General features: G+C 33.3%; 1 protein-coding gene across 8 annotated transcripts in view; it reads right to left on the bottom strand.

The window, feature by feature from the left end:
• Positions 1–418: 418 nt before the first annotated feature.
• LOC145326964 (uncharacterized) overlaps positions 419–17,390 on the bottom strand; it is a 134,046-nt gene continuing 117,074 nt past the window's right edge. Inside the window, exons 9-30 of one of the 8 annotated variants that reach the window (XM_080170420.1) lie at positions 17,085–17,146; positions 16,733–16,815; positions 16,172–16,251; positions 15,638–15,715; positions 13,358–13,438; positions 13,045–13,149; positions 12,339–12,502; positions 11,959–12,041; positions 11,633–11,766; positions 11,311–11,409; positions 11,076–11,177; positions 10,743–10,852; positions 9,799–9,947; positions 9,353–9,418; positions 8,726–8,769; positions 4,830–4,887; positions 4,096–4,183; positions 2,792–2,873; positions 2,177–2,355; positions 1,551–1,679; positions 934–1,265; positions 419–745 (exon numbers count right to left, since the gene is read on the bottom strand). In XM_080170420.1, coding sequence (XP_080026546.1) covers positions 1,645–1,679; positions 2,177–2,355; positions 2,792–2,873; positions 4,096–4,183; positions 4,830–4,887; positions 8,726–8,769; positions 9,353–9,418; positions 9,799–9,947; positions 10,743–10,852; positions 11,076–11,177; positions 11,311–11,409; positions 11,633–11,766; positions 11,959–12,041; positions 12,339–12,502; positions 13,045–13,149; positions 13,358–13,438; positions 15,638–15,715; positions 16,172–16,251; positions 16,733–16,815; positions 17,085–17,146 — 1,882 coding nt within the window. In that variant the 3' untranslated portion in view covers positions 419–745; positions 934–1,265; positions 1,551–1,644. Of the gene's footprint in view, positions 746–933; positions 1,680–2,176; positions 2,356–2,791; positions 2,874–4,095; positions 4,184–4,829; positions 4,888–8,725; positions 8,770–9,352; positions 9,419–9,798; positions 9,948–10,742; positions 10,853–11,075; positions 11,178–11,310; positions 11,410–11,632; positions 11,767–11,958; positions 12,042–12,338; positions 12,503–13,044; positions 13,150–13,357; positions 13,439–15,637; positions 15,716–16,171; positions 16,252–16,732; positions 16,816–17,084; positions 17,147–17,390 lie in introns of all 8 variants that reach the window. The other 7 variants (XM_080170421.1, XM_080170422.1, XM_080170423.1 and 4 more) reach the window with 7 other exon arrangements.

Below are 17,390 nucleotides of genomic sequence, written 5' to 3'. Positions count from 1 at the left end.
TTTTATCCAATCCTATTTTTTTTCATCTAGACAAGATTAGATTCATGAATACTTACCTATGCCTTTTAGAAGTAAAAAAATACTATTGCCCCTTTGTCTACAGACAAAATCCTATAAATCCTAGATACGAAGAAAGTAATTAAGTATATAATGGAAATGAGTTACTTTTAAAATTAAAGTTCCAAAATATCCCCCTTTTTAGTTAAAGTTTAGAAGTATTATTTTTTCATTAATGATAAATGTAAATTTTTACTTTAAATCAATTTTTCATTCCTTAAAGAGAATATGTATGTGTATTTGTCTATCTAACTGGAACAATGTTCAAACTATCAACAAATATTTCTCACTTCTTTCTTTCTCTCGTTGCAAAATTGTTAGAAGTTCAAATTCTTTGCAGACATTTTAGTTTTAAATGCAATCTGAAAATAGTGCAAAAATGAAAATGGTGAAAAAGTAAAGGAAGAAAATGGATGTAGAATATACGTGGATATTATGACAGGAGGAAAAATTGTCAATTTAGCTTACTAAACTGTTTATTGGTCAAGTCGATCATCCAGTAGAAGGGGAGGAGATGGGATAGGGGAATTGTTATTGTAGCACGCTTCAGGTTTCACTTTCTTAGAAAACATGAAAATATGTTGTAAGATCCAAGTAATAATATATCCATTAGGAAGAAACAGTTTGAGCGTGTCAATTTTACATTTTACTCAGGGAGGGAGAGGACATAAGATGATTGTCAACTATACTGAGCTGGATCTTTAAATCCTTTTAGTGGTAAGCCAGATCGGGGTGAGCCGAATTTTAGCCAATCACAGCACGGCATTTCATAAGATGCTGTGCTCTAATTGGTGGAAAGTTGGCTCACCCCGATCTGGCTCACTACTAAAATGATTTAAAGATCCAGCTCTGGATGCTAAAGTCGTATTATAATACGTTTTCACATTCCATAGTTTAAAATCATGGGATTTTAATTAAATCTTGCTAATTTGCTTAATCATAATTGGGGCGTAAATCCATCTTTTGCAAATTGTCTAAGAATTATTAGCTTAAGTTCTGGGTAAATTTTTCAGCAAACGTTTTAAAATTAATGGACTGAAAGAATTACTTTTAAAAGAAGCACAGAAAAATAGCAAAACCAAATCTAGATTCACAAAGACGAAATTTTACAAAAGCTTTACATAGACTCGCATAGTTAAACTGCTTTATTTAATTCTTATCGACAACACAAATGCAATCTGGCAAGCAAATTCAAGGCTCAACGACCACTATCAATATGCCATTTACAGCCACACGGTTTGTAATGACATTGAAATAAAACTGTATGGTTCTCTGTGACCCTGTTCTGTAAGACATCTCTTAAAAACTATGTTTAGCACTTTTGTGTAGGAAGGATGAGAATGTTTAAATTATAGAGAGTTTAATAAACACGTTTTCTCATTCTTTCGTTTAAAAACTTAATTTTAATCTTCAAAAGGGGTATCATTCGAATTTAATCAAGTTTATCGTCCATTGTCTTATTCATTGTGTGGTCCTAGCTGGCATATATGGACATATCGATAGTCTAATGACATACAGTTATATACTTATGTTGACATTATGTGACTTAAATTCAGTATTTTATGTGTTTAATAAATGTTGTTGTAGTTATGTAGGTGTGCCACCTAATCTTGCTTCTGTACCTAAAATATTCAAAATTAATACGAATCTACATTTTTGTATGAAGGATTTTTTCGTTCATAGTACTTATTTAGAGTTTTAACAAGGATGACAACATCCATAAGTAGCGAAGAATACGGACAAGGAGATTTAAAGAGCATTTGGCAAAATCAAGAATATTTGAGAGAAAATTCACTAAACCTTACTTTTTTTTCATTTTGTAATATTTATATTTTGTATGATGACTGACCGACTGATGACGGTCAAAGTAAATTACATATTGGATGCTCGTAACAACAGGAAATTTAATTTTGATACTATTACCCATAAAAACTTTGTAAATCAGACCAAAAAACACAAAAAGTACAGGGGAAAATATGTAAAAAAAACAGTGGGTGATTTTATAAAAAGACGTATAGATAAGTCATTACAAAATTTAGACATATTTAGAAGGTACAAAAATTGTTTTATCAAAATTCTTTTTAGAAAACATTTTTGGTTTATTAGTCAAAACGTTTACCTTGTCTTCCGCTGCCAGGTATAGAAACAGCAGCTGTTGGCATCCCTCTTGGTCCTGGCTGGACTGCCATGGCACCAGGTGGTCCTCCAGGTACACTAATACCAATACCAGCAACACCAGGCAGAACTTTTTGATTATAGATGTGAAGGTGTTTCGGATTATAGTTCTCTATTCTTCCTCTAAAATTAAAGTTTAATCTTTAGTTTGTCTACCAGTTTTTAGTAAAGGATTTTGCTAACTGCTGAACCGATATGGTTCTCCTATACAGTGAATCTTAAAGATGAGGTTAGACCCTCAAAAAATTCTCTCGCAAAAATACATTATTCTGCCATTTTAAAGGCCTCTAGAGACGTAACCGCTATTGTTTAAAGTCACAATTCAATTTTGTCAGTGTCGGTCTATCTTATATCTTTAAAAAGCCAAAAAGTCGGTAATAGACATAAGATTTCCCAGACTAAATGATTTTCATTTAATGGACCCTTTGGTCCGCATGGAATTATACAATAATAATCTATTATCATAATAATTTTAAATCATACTTTTTCTTTAAGCAACTTTCAAACTAACTAAAAGTCTATCCACCAATCTATATAAGAATCTTTATCTATTCCTTACTTGAGTATATTAGGGCCAAGCCTACTAGATAAAGCTTGAAGGCATTGTTCAGCTGAATAAGAAGCTAATCCGTTTTCACTCTCTAAACAACAAATAGAATTAGATTGTAAATCTATCTAAACCCACGGCATTAACGTAATTGGTAACGTGTTGGGTTTCTGTTTGGTAGGTGTCGGGATCGATTCAGTACCACACTGACTCCCAAGTCATACCAGAGTTGTTAAAAACGGTTCCCACTGCTGCGTGATATTCGGGGAAATGTCGTAGACCAAAAGCTAGCGCAAGTCATTATCATTTATTTTTAGGTCTTCCAGAAAAAGATCATTAAATCAAAAGGTTGACTTAACCTAATACCACCAATATTTGGACAGAAAACAAAGGATGGTTCCCCTTAGCTATCCTTGGTTGTTGTTAAAGTGTCATGGACAGCAGCTTTGCCCATAAGAGGTGATTTACAGGAAGAAATCTATCTATCTTCATATTAATATATAATTCTATCAATCTATCATTCTTTTCAACTATATATTTATATTAATCTATCCAAGTATCTAAGGCTAAGCTATTTCTAAAACAGGAAATAACCTTTACAATGTTTGTGTCAGAAATTTACTTGATTTCAAAATTTAACAATATTAATGTTCATACATTTACAGCCAAAAATACATGACAAAATAGCAAATTTTAGCAAGCTTTTAAAATAACAGGATAAACGCTTAGCTTTAAAAAGAAACATGGACGTTTATGACCATGTGAAGAGCGCAATTAGCATTATTTACTTTAATGGAAAAACATTTAATGATTTTGCTGTTTACAATGAACTAAGCTAAAAATCACCAAAAATTTGAAAGTACAACTCATTGAAACAGAAATACAAACAAAGTTAATTTTATTTACTATTATTTTATTTTATCCATATATCTAAACATCTATCAATATTTATTTACAATCAACTCAATTGACCTATCATTTAACAATCCTTATATAAAAGTAAAAGGATGTCTGTTTGTGTACGTCTGTACCGAAGGATCTTGCTAACCGCAGAACTTCTACTTACTTTTACAATGTAACTTCTCTTTGGTCCTTGGAAGTTTTATAACTTTTATGGCGGAGTACCGAAAAGAAATCGCCACTTGAAAAAATAAACCCTTATTTTTCCCCTTCTTTTACGGGATCGACTTAATTAAGCCCCACCCCCCTTACCCACTTCCATTAGAAGTCTTTCAATAGCTTACTTTATTCCTATGTATAAGAACTGTAAATTCAACACAACAAGCATATCAGGCCAGACTAAAAATATTTCTTACCTAAACAGTAGAATATGAGATCAAAAAAAGTTTCCAGTTGAGCTTTTAATATTCTTTTATCCAGTACAGGACTCATGGTATAAATTCTGGTTTATCCATATATTTCATTAGGTAGTCTATTGGATTTTTTTTTGAAAAAAGAGTTAATTTTTTCGCATAATAAATTAAAGTCAAATGCTCTTATTAAGTCAAACTGTTCTTTTTTATGGAACATTTCAAATACATTTGGTTATAATGAAAAACACTTTGACTTAATATGAGCATTTAACTTCAACCCTACGCCCAACTTTACGGAATTGCGCGAAAAAATGACCCTCTTTATTAAGAAACTGAAGTGTTCTTAAAACAAGGCTTAATTAGCTCTGCAATAACAATCGTGGCAGTTCCATTTTTTAGTAATGTATATAGAATACGTGGATATTGTAAGAGATTCTAGCATACCCTGATAAAATATTTCTCCGACTGGCTAATATAACGATAACCCCCAACTCAACCCCTCTCCTTACCGTGGAAGAACGTAATGATCAATATATCAGGACTATATTAGCAACCTAAATTGACGACAATGTTAACCTTTTCACGATATTCACGTATTCTATATCTAATAGTACTTAGGAACTGTTATAGAACGGTAAAGGTACCACTACAAAACTGCAATTTTTAAGACAACTAACACCGGGGGAAAAAACAGGTTTTGCCTCGCTAGTAACGATAACAATGAAATATATGTTCCTTGTACAAACTGTTTGAAACAGGCTGATGTGATTCACAAAATGCTTGAATGTATAAATCCTGAAAAAAATGGAATACTTTTATTGCATCGTATTATAGACAGATTTCCGCGGATAGCAATTAAATTTCAATTTTGCTGACACAGTTGGGCTGTGGGCAAAGGCCAACAAAACTGGTATTAATTTTATGATATTTATTTCATCATTCTTTCCAAATTGTCTGTAATACGATACACGATACATAATTTTTCAATATATGTATAATTATATGTATTTGTGAATCATGGTGCCATCCAGATATAAATAATTCTTTTTTATCTATTCCTGGATATAAAGTTATTGAAGAATTGAGAAAGGACAGAAGTGATACTGAAAGGGGAATTGGTGGCGGATTGTTAGTATATGTGAGAGATGGACTCACAGTTTTTACCTCTAGTGACAACAATATTGATTTCATACAATATTGCAAATTTCAAGTTAAACTGAAAAGTGAAATTTTAAATGCTTGTTTGATCTACAGATCCCCCAATTCTAGCCCCGCCAACAATGATGAACTAAATAATCTTATAACTTCTCTGCCTAAAAACTGTATAATTTTCGGTGATTTTAACTACCCTAATATTGACTGGAATAGTTACACTTCAAGTTCCTCAACCTGCAAGACATTTCTGGACATTGTGATAACTAAAGACTATAATCAAATAATTGACTTTCCTACCCATTTAAAAGGAAACATTTTAGACTTAGTACTTACAGATCTGCCTCGTGATATTATTTCTGCTAGATGTGAAGGCAGACTTGGAAAAAGTGATCATAGCATAATAATGATCGAAACAAATGTTACTCTAAATCACAGTGAAACTTCACAAAAAGTACCACAGTGGCACAAGGCAAATTTCAATCAGATAAATAGTGATTTAGAAAGTTTTAACTGGGACCTTGAACTACGTGACCTTTCAGCTGAAGAGGCTTGGACACTTTTTACAGTTAAAGTTAATGAAAGTGTGAAAAAAAATGTTCCTTTTAGAATCCGAAGAAAAGCATCTAAACCAGTCTGGATGAATAATAAATGCCTTCAAGCAGTTAGAAAAAAACGAAGACTCTGGAGAACATATAAACAATCAAAGGCTCAACAAGACTTCTCTGCTTATAAAAAGCAAGAAAAAATGGTCCAAAAACTCTGTAAAACAGCGAAAAAAAGCTTTGAAAAGAAACTGGCCTCTGATAAAGGTAACACACGTAAATTTTATGCATATGTAAATTCTAAGAAAAATGTGAAAAGCTCTGTAGGTCCTCTAATCCATGAAGGAGTAAAAACTGATGACCCCAAAGAAATGGCTAACATCTTAAATAAATACTTTGCTAGTGTGTTTGTTGAAGAAGATACTGAGAACCTGCCAACTATCAATGAAGCTGATGTTGAACCACTCGAAGATATCTATTTTGATGAAGGTAAAATCAAGAAAAAAATTGAAAAACTGAAGGATGGATCTGCACCAGGCCCAGATGGAATTTCAGTTATTTTTCTGAAAAAAACTGTAAATATCACCTCTAAAATTTTAAAGATTATTTTTGAAAAATCTTTTCAAACCAGCTCTGTACCTAAAGACTGGAAATCTGCAAATATCACTGCAATATTTAAGAACAAAGGGAAAAAAAGTGATCCCTCCAAATATAGACAAGTTTCACTAACAAGTATACCTGGCAAACTCTTTGAATCCTTTGTCAAAGATAGTATTGTAAACCACCTTGAAACTAACAATCTGCTTAATTCCAGTCAACATGGATTTCGTCCTGGCAGGTCCTGCACAACAAATCTCCTTGAATTCTTAGAAACTGTGACCAAAAAGATTGACGAAGGTAAACCAATGGATTTATTGTACTTAGACTTTACCCAAGCCTTTGATAAAGTACCAAGAAAAAGGCTTATTATGAAACTAAAGGCACATGGAATAAAAGGAAAAGCTCTGCAGTGGATTATAGACTGGCTGTCCTGTAGAAAACAAAGAGTGGTTCTAAATGGTGAAGTTTCTGACTGGGAAGACTCAAAGTCTGGTGTGGCACAGGGAAGCCTACTTGGTCCTGTCTGTTTTACTGTCTATAATAATGATATAGACGAAGCTGTAGTCATTATTGACATAGCCAAGAAATTCGCTGATGATTCCAAAGGAGCCCACGCCATCTGTGGCCCTAATGACCAGCTGGTCCTACAGCAAAGTATTGACAATCTTGATGAATGGTGTTTAAAATGGGGTATGTCTTTCAACACTTCAAAATGTAAAATTATTCATGTTGGCAGAAACAATCCTAATTATGACTACTCCATGAATGGTGAAACTCTTCAGACTAGTGATACTGAAAAAGACATTGGATTCAATATACATTCATCATTGAAACCCTCTATTCATTGCAATATTATTGCCAAAAAAGCTCATACTGTTCTGTCCTTGGTATCGAGAAATTTTCATTACAGAGACAAGAAAACTTTTGTAAATCTGTATTGTCAACATGTCCGGCCAATCTTAGAGTATGCATCCCCAGTTTGGTCTCCTTGGCTGGAATGTGATAAAAAAGTGGTTGAAGATGTCCAAAAAAGAATGGTAAAAATGATATCTGGCTTGAATGGACAAACTTATGAAGAAAAACTGACCGAAATTGGACTTCAAACTTTAGAATACAGACGAGAAAAAGCTGACATGGTTCAAGTTTTCAAAATGCTGAAAGGAATCGACAATGTTGATTATAAAAACTGGTTTGAGATATATGGTGATACAAGTTCAAATATCAGACCCAACACGAGACTAAGCAATGAACCTTTGAATATTATTCAAAAAAGATGTAATGGTGACATTAGAAAATACTTTTTTAGTATGAGAGTTGTTCCAACATGGAACAGTTTACCAACTGATGTTAAAAATTCTGGAACTGTTGCTGTTTTTAAATCTAATTATGACCGGCTTCATCAGCTAGACTAATTATTGTGAAAATAGTGAAAATGGATTGAAGCAGACTAAAAGACATTCTCCTCGATATTCTCACACGAGAATCCTGAGAATTATTCAATACAATACAATACAATATGGCTCAGAACCGGTTCTAATCCTGCGGATATAAATTGGTTTCGTAGCCATACTGGAAAATAATTTAAATATGTAATCATTGAAACAGAAAATAATATTTTATAAAAAAAAAATGTAAATATAAAATAAAATGGATTATAGAAACTTAAACCGTAAACATAAAAATAATTATCTATAAACTTTTTCAAAACATATTGTTGAAATAAAGTACCTAGTAGTTTGTTTATAGATAAAGTTTTTTATCATAATCTTTCATTTTAATCATGTATACAAGGATAGGTAAATGGAAATAAATCAATCTTCATTAAAATTCTAAATTCTAATTTTGCAATATAAAGTTAGAGCGTTATCCTCTTAGAATTTTTTTTCAATTTTCAATTTTTTTAAAGTTTATATACCTCTCAGTAGTAGATGCACAATTTCAAGTCTCATTAAAAAAAATTCATAAATTTCATAACTAGGAATAATTTCCTAATGACAGTTAAGTGCATATGTTGTATATTTTCAACATCAAAGGGGGGGGGGGGGATCAAAATAAGAAAATATTTCGTATTTTTACCTACATTGGAAAATATACACATCCCTTGTTAAGTGTTGTATAAAAATATCCTACCAACTAAGTAGGTAGTCTAGTGATGAATTATAGTTCAAACTTAGAGTATATTCTTTATACCTATATATTTATACCTTTATTTTTTCTCGTTAATTTAAGGACAAAATAATGATCGCTAATCCGTCTGCAGCTTAAGATCTCTGTAATCGCTGGACCGAGTGACCGACGAGATAATGGTCACAAGAATAGATTTATTTATGGTTTACCTAGCTATCACAGATAATAGAGACTCCATGCTACTTTCACATTCCTAAAAATGTATATTTTAAATTAAAGGTCTTATCTCGATTCAGAGGTACTAGCGAGATCCTTTTCTACACACAGTCAGACATATACCAACGGGATCTAAATGGATAAGACCAGCGTTGTGGAGCCAGAGCCTCACCAAAATCTAACGGCTCCGCAACGCTGGATAGGACAATGGCCGATAAACTTATGTACATCCCATTCCCCAATGATGATACCCAAAATCACCCCTTCTATAGATTACAATTAGTGGTTGAAACGTTTGAACATACAACTTAATAAACCAAAAATAATAATAATCAAAATTCAATAAATAGGTATCCAAGGTTATTAAGCCAAATAATAAGGAAACGTTTTAAAAAAAACTTTGGGTACTAATGTAATAAACAGCTGAATGACCCCTCCTTTCTGCACATACCCAAACATACATCCCGTTACTTTATATGGATTTCCAACATTATTAATACTGCAGTAATAAAATGTATAGGCAAGCTACTGGACTAGAGCTATTGGTATCACATCCTTTTATAGATATTCGGACAAAGTTATAGAGAAGGTGCGATACAACAAAAAAACCTCAATTGAACCTTAATATTAGCTAGCTCTCCAACTAAATGAACACAGCCGTCAGCAAGCTCCCAGGGTTCAGATGCCTAATACAAGATAAGTTTTTATTAATACTTGGGTTTTTTATAACAAACTTTCGCCTTCACCACTAGAGGCCTCTAGGGGCATTTTAAGTGGTGTCGGCTTTAATTCGACCCCCCCCCCCCGCATATCTTAATTAGTTATAAAAATCTAGTGGTAATTTCTCTTGGGAGGGTGGTAGTACCCTCCCCTAAAATAGTTTTAAACCTTCCCAGGACCAATAAGAAGTTAAATTGTAAAGGAGAACCATATCGGTTTAGCGGTTAGCGAGATCCTACATTACAGACACACACGACACACAGGAGATCTTGTTACGTAATTATAAGGATAAAATACCAAAAATACGCTTAACAAGGATTTTATTATATAGTAAAAGATAGTTTACCTTTTTAAACTTCGAGCCACCCGAGCAGCCTCCGCCGCCCCCCTTGGACATTCTTGGGGCTAAGGAGCCGCAGGAATACATGGTTTGATTTTCATGGAGCTCAGGGTCGTTGTCCCTTACACGTTTAGCCACCCCAAAAGTGGCTGGTCCTAGAAAGTTAGATGTATTTATAAGGAATGTTAGATTGATAAATGTGTGTTGAAATTAGCAAATGATAGATAGAAATTAATAAGACAGATTGAGATTTTATATAGGACTTTGTCAATTTGTTTATATACTTTGTTAATTGATTGATTGATTAGCCATAGTTTCTTAGGGTTTGGGCCTAAGTAGTCATGGAGTAGGCTGAGACACTTTTGTCTAGCCACTAGGGATATCAAGCTCCACGTTCAAGCACATTATGACTTGACCCGCTGTCTCATGAGAGCTACTCATTATTACCTCAACCTCGCCGAGTATGGCAGGTGTCCCAATTTAAGTCACCGTAATGAATGAGGCTCTCCTCAAAGGAGCTTGGGATAAGGGTAGTACTGATATTATGTACTTGACTATTGAGTATCCAAACTTACCCAATAATCCCCTTCTAACACAACCAGGGGAAGTTGCATGATTATTATTGCGAATGAGAAATTATAATCACGCAACTTATATACTAATAAATAGAAAGCTGGCACAAGCAAGCCAGGGATCTAAAGGGATGAGACAATGGTCTACAAATTTATGTACATCCCCAATGAAAATCTTAAAACTACACCTTCTGTAGATTAGAATTAGTGGTTGAAACGTTTGGACACACAAATAAATAAACCAACCGATAAAAATATTATTAAAATCCCCAAAGTTGTTACGCCAACGAATAAGAAAACGTTATTATAAAACGTTGGGGACTAGTGTAATAAACAGCCTTATGTCCACTCCCTTCCTGCAAGCATACAGATACATACCTGAATCTAAGCTGCCATATTTTTCAGATTCCTCTGGTTGATTTTTCAAGTTATCAATAGCATTTGTTATTCTTGTGATTAAATCTGACAATATTTCTTGTCCATATGCCCTTAATAAAATTCAAAATAATAAACTAGTTGAATGCAGAGAGAGAGGGAAAGGGTTGTGTATATTCTTCACTAGATTTACTCTTTTCTCTTGCTGTAAAATAGTTTATTTTTCCCCCGATAGTTTTTTCCCCCAAGGAGGGGGGAAAATGTTTTCAGTACTCTTTATTTTATTCAGTTTTTCCCCTCTCACATATTTTTCACAAAAAGTGAATTCTAACCTACCTAACTACATTTGAGATGGCAATAGCAGCTCCTTGTCTTACTGATGAAATAGGATCCTCCAGGTTTTGATAGAACAGTGGCAACATTACAGGAAAACTTTCTCTAAAGCATAATTTTATATGAAAATATTAATCTCCAGCACTAAGAAGGTTTGTCTGTCTATCTGTCCATCTGTATGCTTTTCTAGGAAAGCAGTTCACATGCCATATCAATCACTGATTATTGATCTATCTACCTGGATTCTTCAGGATAAGATCTAACAAAGCTGCCAGCAGCCACACATGCCATATCCCTGACTGGCCACGACTCGTCTTGAAAGCATTCAATCAAAGTCCTGAAAATTAGGAAATATTGATACACACAATACAATATTAGGTCAAAATAGACAGTGGATTTTGTATAATGCAGGTTTAATTAATTTACAACCCTTTTTCCCATAAATCTTACATACTACAGGAACAAAATTCCCGACATGGGAATGTATTTCTCTCTCATTTTCCTATCCCTGTTATTACCAAAAAAAGTATTGAGAACCGAATGAACTATAAAATACTTACTGTAAAAGCACAGGTACAGCTGGCTGTAAGGCCACTTTGTTGATCTTCTTTGCCAATTCTGCTATACATTGGCAAGCAGCTTCTCTTACAGCGTGATTGTCCGCCTTAGTACACATTATATAGTACTCTACTACCTAGATATAACATTCTTTTATGGATATCATTATATTTAGAAACTATTAGATAGGTAGATAAATGCTAAAGTTAAAGTATCAGGATGTCAGTCTGTGTGTGAGTGTGTAAGGGATCTCGATTTAAGAACACTTTATTCACACTGGATATTATAATTTAATACTCATATACTTTGATTAGATAGAAAATAATACCTGTTTTAAGTACTGTTCTACTAGTTTACATCCCCTTGTATCAACTATTTCAGCCCAGGTACGTTGAGAATACAGCCTTACACCTTTAAAAACAAATAATTCAGTTTCTCTATAATATACATACCTAAAGTTTGTATAAACCTAACAATTTTTATCCTAAATGCATTTGTAAAATTATCTATGGTTCAAGTTCAACCTTGCAGAAGAGTTGAAAGAAAAGGAGATAAAAGAACTAGGTACTAAGGAAAGTTTTAAAAAAAGGTTGGTTAAAAAAATACAAATAAAAGATTTTAATTGATAAATAATTTACATTATTACTTAGAATGTTTTTCAATTAAGCTAGATTGCTTGTAAGTATCTGAATTCAAAGAGTTGCCTACCTTCAGCTAGATAGTATCTATTCAAGCACAGCCTGGGCAGTAACAATGGAAAAAATTGTTCTTGTTCATCCGAGGTTAGGGCTAGGAGGAATGCCCTGGTAGCTGTGAGGGCGGCCAGTCGTACCTGGCTCCAGTTATCCGCCAGACCAGCGGAGAGCTCCTCACTAAAATAGTTTTTACAATTTTTTAATTTTCTTTTCCCCCCTAGTTTTTTCTCACCAAGTAGGGGGGGAAATGGAAAAATATTTAAAGAACTCTATATCTTATTCATTTTATCCCTCCTACCACACATTTTTAGTATTTTTCACTAAGGAGGGGGGGAATGGAAATTTTTTTTTTCAGTTTTCTTAATTTTTACATTTTTTCCCTCCAAACACTTATTTTTTTATCCCCTCCCCCCCCTAAGCAGGGGATCCCATGTAGAATATACAGTGACACCCCTGTTACACTAGTCAACAAAATTCTTTTAAAACGTTTTCTTATTCGTGAGCTTTACAAATTCGAAGACTTCATTTTTATTGGTTTGTTCATTAAGTTGAGTGTCCAAGTATTTCAACCACTAATTTAAATCAACAGTGATAATTTTGTGTATCATTATTGGAGATGTACATCAATTTATCGGCCATTGTCTTATACCTTTAGTTCCCTGATATATAATACTTTTTTTCTCCCATTTATAAGAATAAGAAATTGGCTGTTATATAACCTTAATTTTTCACCAAGTATAAGAATAGGAGATTGAGCATTATCATCTATGATCATATCTGTTTCAGCTTCTACTCCTATTTCATCAACCTCCATATTATCACCACTAAAAATATAGCTTAAAACAAAGGTAAAATATGGAAAAAGAATGAGAGGACAATATAACTCAAATAGATCATTTTCCACTAAGAAGGGGAAAAAAGTTTTCTATTATAACTTTAAAACTAAAATTAAAAATGAGAGGGTGTCGAGTTCCTCCCCCCCTCAAAATCATACATTTTTATTCATTAAAAAAAACTTTTTTTTATTTGCACCTTGATTTAGCCTGACCCAGGGACTGTTCCCCTCCAGCGCATGCAGTAATCAACGTAGCACAAACATGAAATCCTGTTTCTCTGAAATATAATATCAATTTAATAAATTTTCCAGAATGGCTTTCATACCGATTAATATCCATACTGAAAATTCATGTATATCATTGTTTTACAAAACAATTTTCCACGAATATTAAAATAAAAATTATACTATTAATACCAGTTTTGTTAGCCCCAATTTTAATATTTTAATATAGGCGGAAACCTGTTTAGGTTACAATGCGATAAATAACTTAAAGATTTTTATGAAAGCATATTAGTATTAAAGGAACCATGCAAGAAATATACCGCTTTAACTGCTGAAAGACTGTCACGAGTAGACTCAAAACCCAAAATTTGAAGCCTCTAGCTTCAAAAACAAAAAAGTTTTAGACATTTCAAAATTATATTTTTAGTACAATAAAAATTTTGAAAGTTTTTCATTGCTAATAATAGAATTTTCATTATTAAAATACGTCGCCTAGAAAGAAATTTATAAGCTTATTTTTGGCAGAAACTTAAGATGCCCGTAACTGATAACATTTTTACAATAAAAACACTCTTCTTTATAGTCAAAATCATAAAAAAAAGTTTAATTTGCATTGTATTGATAGTACTGTAGCGCGAGAATGCCAGCCTTTAGGATTTCCAGCCAATCAGAGTCTGAGTCAGCGCTAAGTCCGCTCAACAACCAATCACAGCTGAGCATATGTATTACTTACATTAGTTTAATTTTTTCCCGCTATTATTTTACGTTTTCAAACGCAATTTGAACCGAATTTTTAAAAGACATTTTGACTATAAAAAGGGGTGTTTTTATTGTAAAAATGTTAAAAGTTACTGGCAAAAAGAGGTGTTTTTATTGTAAAAATGTTATCAGTTACTGGCAGCCTAAGTTTCTGACAAAGATAAGCTTTTAATTTTGCTTCCAGACGACGTAAATTAATATTGAAATTTCTAACATAAGCAATAAGAATCTTTCAAAATTTTCATTGTACTAAAATAATCATTTTGAAATGTCTGTAACTTTTTTGTTATTGAAGCTGGAGGCTTCAAATTTTGGGTATTGGGTCTACTCGTAGCAGGCTTTCAGCATTTAAAGCAGGGTATTTCTTGCAGGGTTCCTTTAAGTTTTTTTTTATATTATCTCGATGCCAGTTTCTTAAACCCAAAACTAACATTCTCTAAACATAAGTTACAGCCAGGGTTGTCATTTTGGGCGGGCGCTTTTGGGCGGGCAGTTTTGGGCGGGCGGTTTTGGGCCGCCCAATATAAGGTCCCATTGGGCAGTTTTGGGCACCCCCCTTTTAGGGGAAGAGAAAAAGGGGAGGGGGTTAAAAAAGAGGGGGGGCGGGCCTATTTCTTGGGTGATATCCTTATACTAAAGTAACAGGATGTGTGTCTGTTTGTTTGTGTGTCTGTGTGTTTGTACCGAAGGATCTCGCTAACCGCTGAACCGATCGGGTCCTCCTTAACAGGGTAGCTTCTCATAGGTTCTTGGAAGGTTTATAACTATTTTGGGGGAGGGTACCAACACCCTCCTAAGAGAAATCGCCCCTAGAAAAAAATTACACTCCCCAAAAAATTTTTAAAAAAAATTTTTTAAACTAAAAATAAAAATGGGGGGAGGAAACCCACTCCCCCCCCCCAAAAAAAATATTACCCCCCCCCCCAATTTTTTTTACTCTCCCCTCCTCAAGTGCCCCTAGAGGCCTATAGGGCCGTAGCCGCTAGTTAACTATATAAATTAGTAAGCTTTTTTGTATCTAGAGAAGGATTTCGGTAACTGCTGAACCGATATGGTTCTCCTTTCCAGTGGAGCTTTCATAGGTCCTGAGATAGTTTTAGGCTATATTATTTCTAATAATAAGTCTAGGTATGGTTTTAGGCTATTTCATATCCTTTTTATATGCTTTTTACGACATTGCCCAAAAAGGGTGCCCAAAACCACTTTTGGGCGCCCAAAATCCGCCCAAAACCCTTTTGGGCAATTGGGCCGCCCAATATCAAAAAAAGTGCCCAATTCGACAACCCTGACAGCACTGTTTTAAATTAGATTTTAAATAGAAGCACATCCTAACACCCCCCCCCCCCCTCCCTATGAATAATTAAGGAAAAGTTCTATTATATTAAGAGCCTAGTTCTAAGAACTTAGAAAAACACTAAAATATATCATTCAAATAGATTATTTTAGATTTTTTATTCATACCCATTCTGATATTTTTAAAAGTAGGTACCTACCTAACAAATCTGTTTGTATGATTTAAAGTTGTTGATATCAGTTCCAGTAAATCAGGATTGAACTCACTTGCAAACTCTATTTTAAGGGGAAAATAAAATTGTGTTTTAGAGAAAATATTTTACAATTCAAAATAAACTGTTTAAAGATTAGTTTAAAAAATAGAGGGGAGAAGTTAAATTATTTTATGTCCCTACGCCTTGGACACTTTGCCGACTTTCAATTGGGTCTTTGAATATCAGCTAATAGCGTCGTAAATATTAACACAACCATGGTTAACCATTTCGCTACAAAGAGCAGAAAGCAATTTGCTAGCAGACGAAAAAGGTCCCGAATGGAACAAGGTTGTCTGGGATATACATCTATACTTATACATTTATTGTTAAAGAAAATAGAAAGAATATTAGAAATCTTAAAATGATATATTCATCATCAAATAACTTTATAATACCTATCTTATAGCTTAAAGTTACTAAAGGTATTCAAAAGTTATTTTAATATTTCTGTCAAAAAGGAAGATTTTTATTTCCTTTCCTGTTCCACATCCATGGACCATTTCCTGGAAGCATTTCATGGAGGTCTCCAGGTTCTTCCAGCCAGCAGTATCATGGAATATCTGCAACATTTATAAATTGATGCTTCAACGTTTCCATTTGTATAATTATATGGCATACAATAAATGTTTTGTGGTGATAAAAACACTATTTTCTATCGAGCTTAGTCTTATATGTATCTTTCAACACCTATCTTTCTATCTTATTATCAAAGGGGACTATGCACGAAACAAATTTAGATTTAAATGTCATATATTAATCTAAAGAATTTAATTTGATAAATTATTGCCATGACAAAACAAATTGAACTCAACAAAACATTTGAAACCATTTTGACAACATTCGCTTATCATTTTTAATGTTTTCTCATAAATCTATGGTGGGGCTGATTTTTTTATTCGTGTTTAACCTAAACCTAGCTTATTCACCTAAGGTATGTAAGTTTGAAGGTTCTTTAATTCACTTGCTTTCATTCGTGAATAGTCTATCTTTCTAAATGTCTATCTAGGTATCTTTTTTTTATATATCTTTCTATATATTAACCTGTGCTGTATCATTTGTATTTGAAGAAAGCTTTTCCATTAATTTTCCAACTTCTTCGCTTTCCATGGTTTGGCCAGCATTATCTAAATAAAATCATTATTTACTCGTTTCCTAGTCATTTGGCTCGGAAAAAGACTAAAAAAATCTGCTGAGGCCTTTCATTTAATTCGGCCAAAGTAGGAAAGGGGAAAACTCTATTTTTATTTTTATTTTGGACCATAAGATTATATACTAACTTACTGTATACCTATACGATTTTATACGAAACAAAAAAGGAATTTGTAGTACATATTTATCTATTTGATGAAACGACACTTTCATGCATGTTGTCATTCTTGTTTAATAAATTTACCTGCATCAATTTTTCTTTCCAGATTGTCTTTGATTAGTTTAATCACTGTCTCCTTGTTATTTCTAAAACAACATTGTTTAGAATACAAGTATTTAGATGTAATTCTGTTTATCATATTTCTGCATGAATTTTGCTTTTAAGGAAACTTCCTACAATTTTTTTTAACTTTTACTCAAAACCTTTAGTCCCTAGTCGCGTCCGGAGCCTCGATATAGGTAGGTATTATTACTTGGATGTCACACCAGATTTTCATGTACTCTAATATAGCGATACTTGCAGCGGGCTAAAAATAACCCCCTTTCCCCT

The sequence above is a fragment of the Acartia tonsa genome, chromosome 8 (genome assembly GCF_053477335.1).
Source record: "Acartia tonsa isolate MP-2025a chromosome 8, ASM5347733v1, whole genome shotgun sequence".
NCBI lineage: Eukaryota > Metazoa > Arthropoda > Copepoda > Calanoida > Acartiidae > Acartia > Acartia tonsa.
The sequence above is the reverse complement of the archived record's forward strand: the minus strand, read 5'-3'. Positions and strand labels throughout refer to the sequence as shown.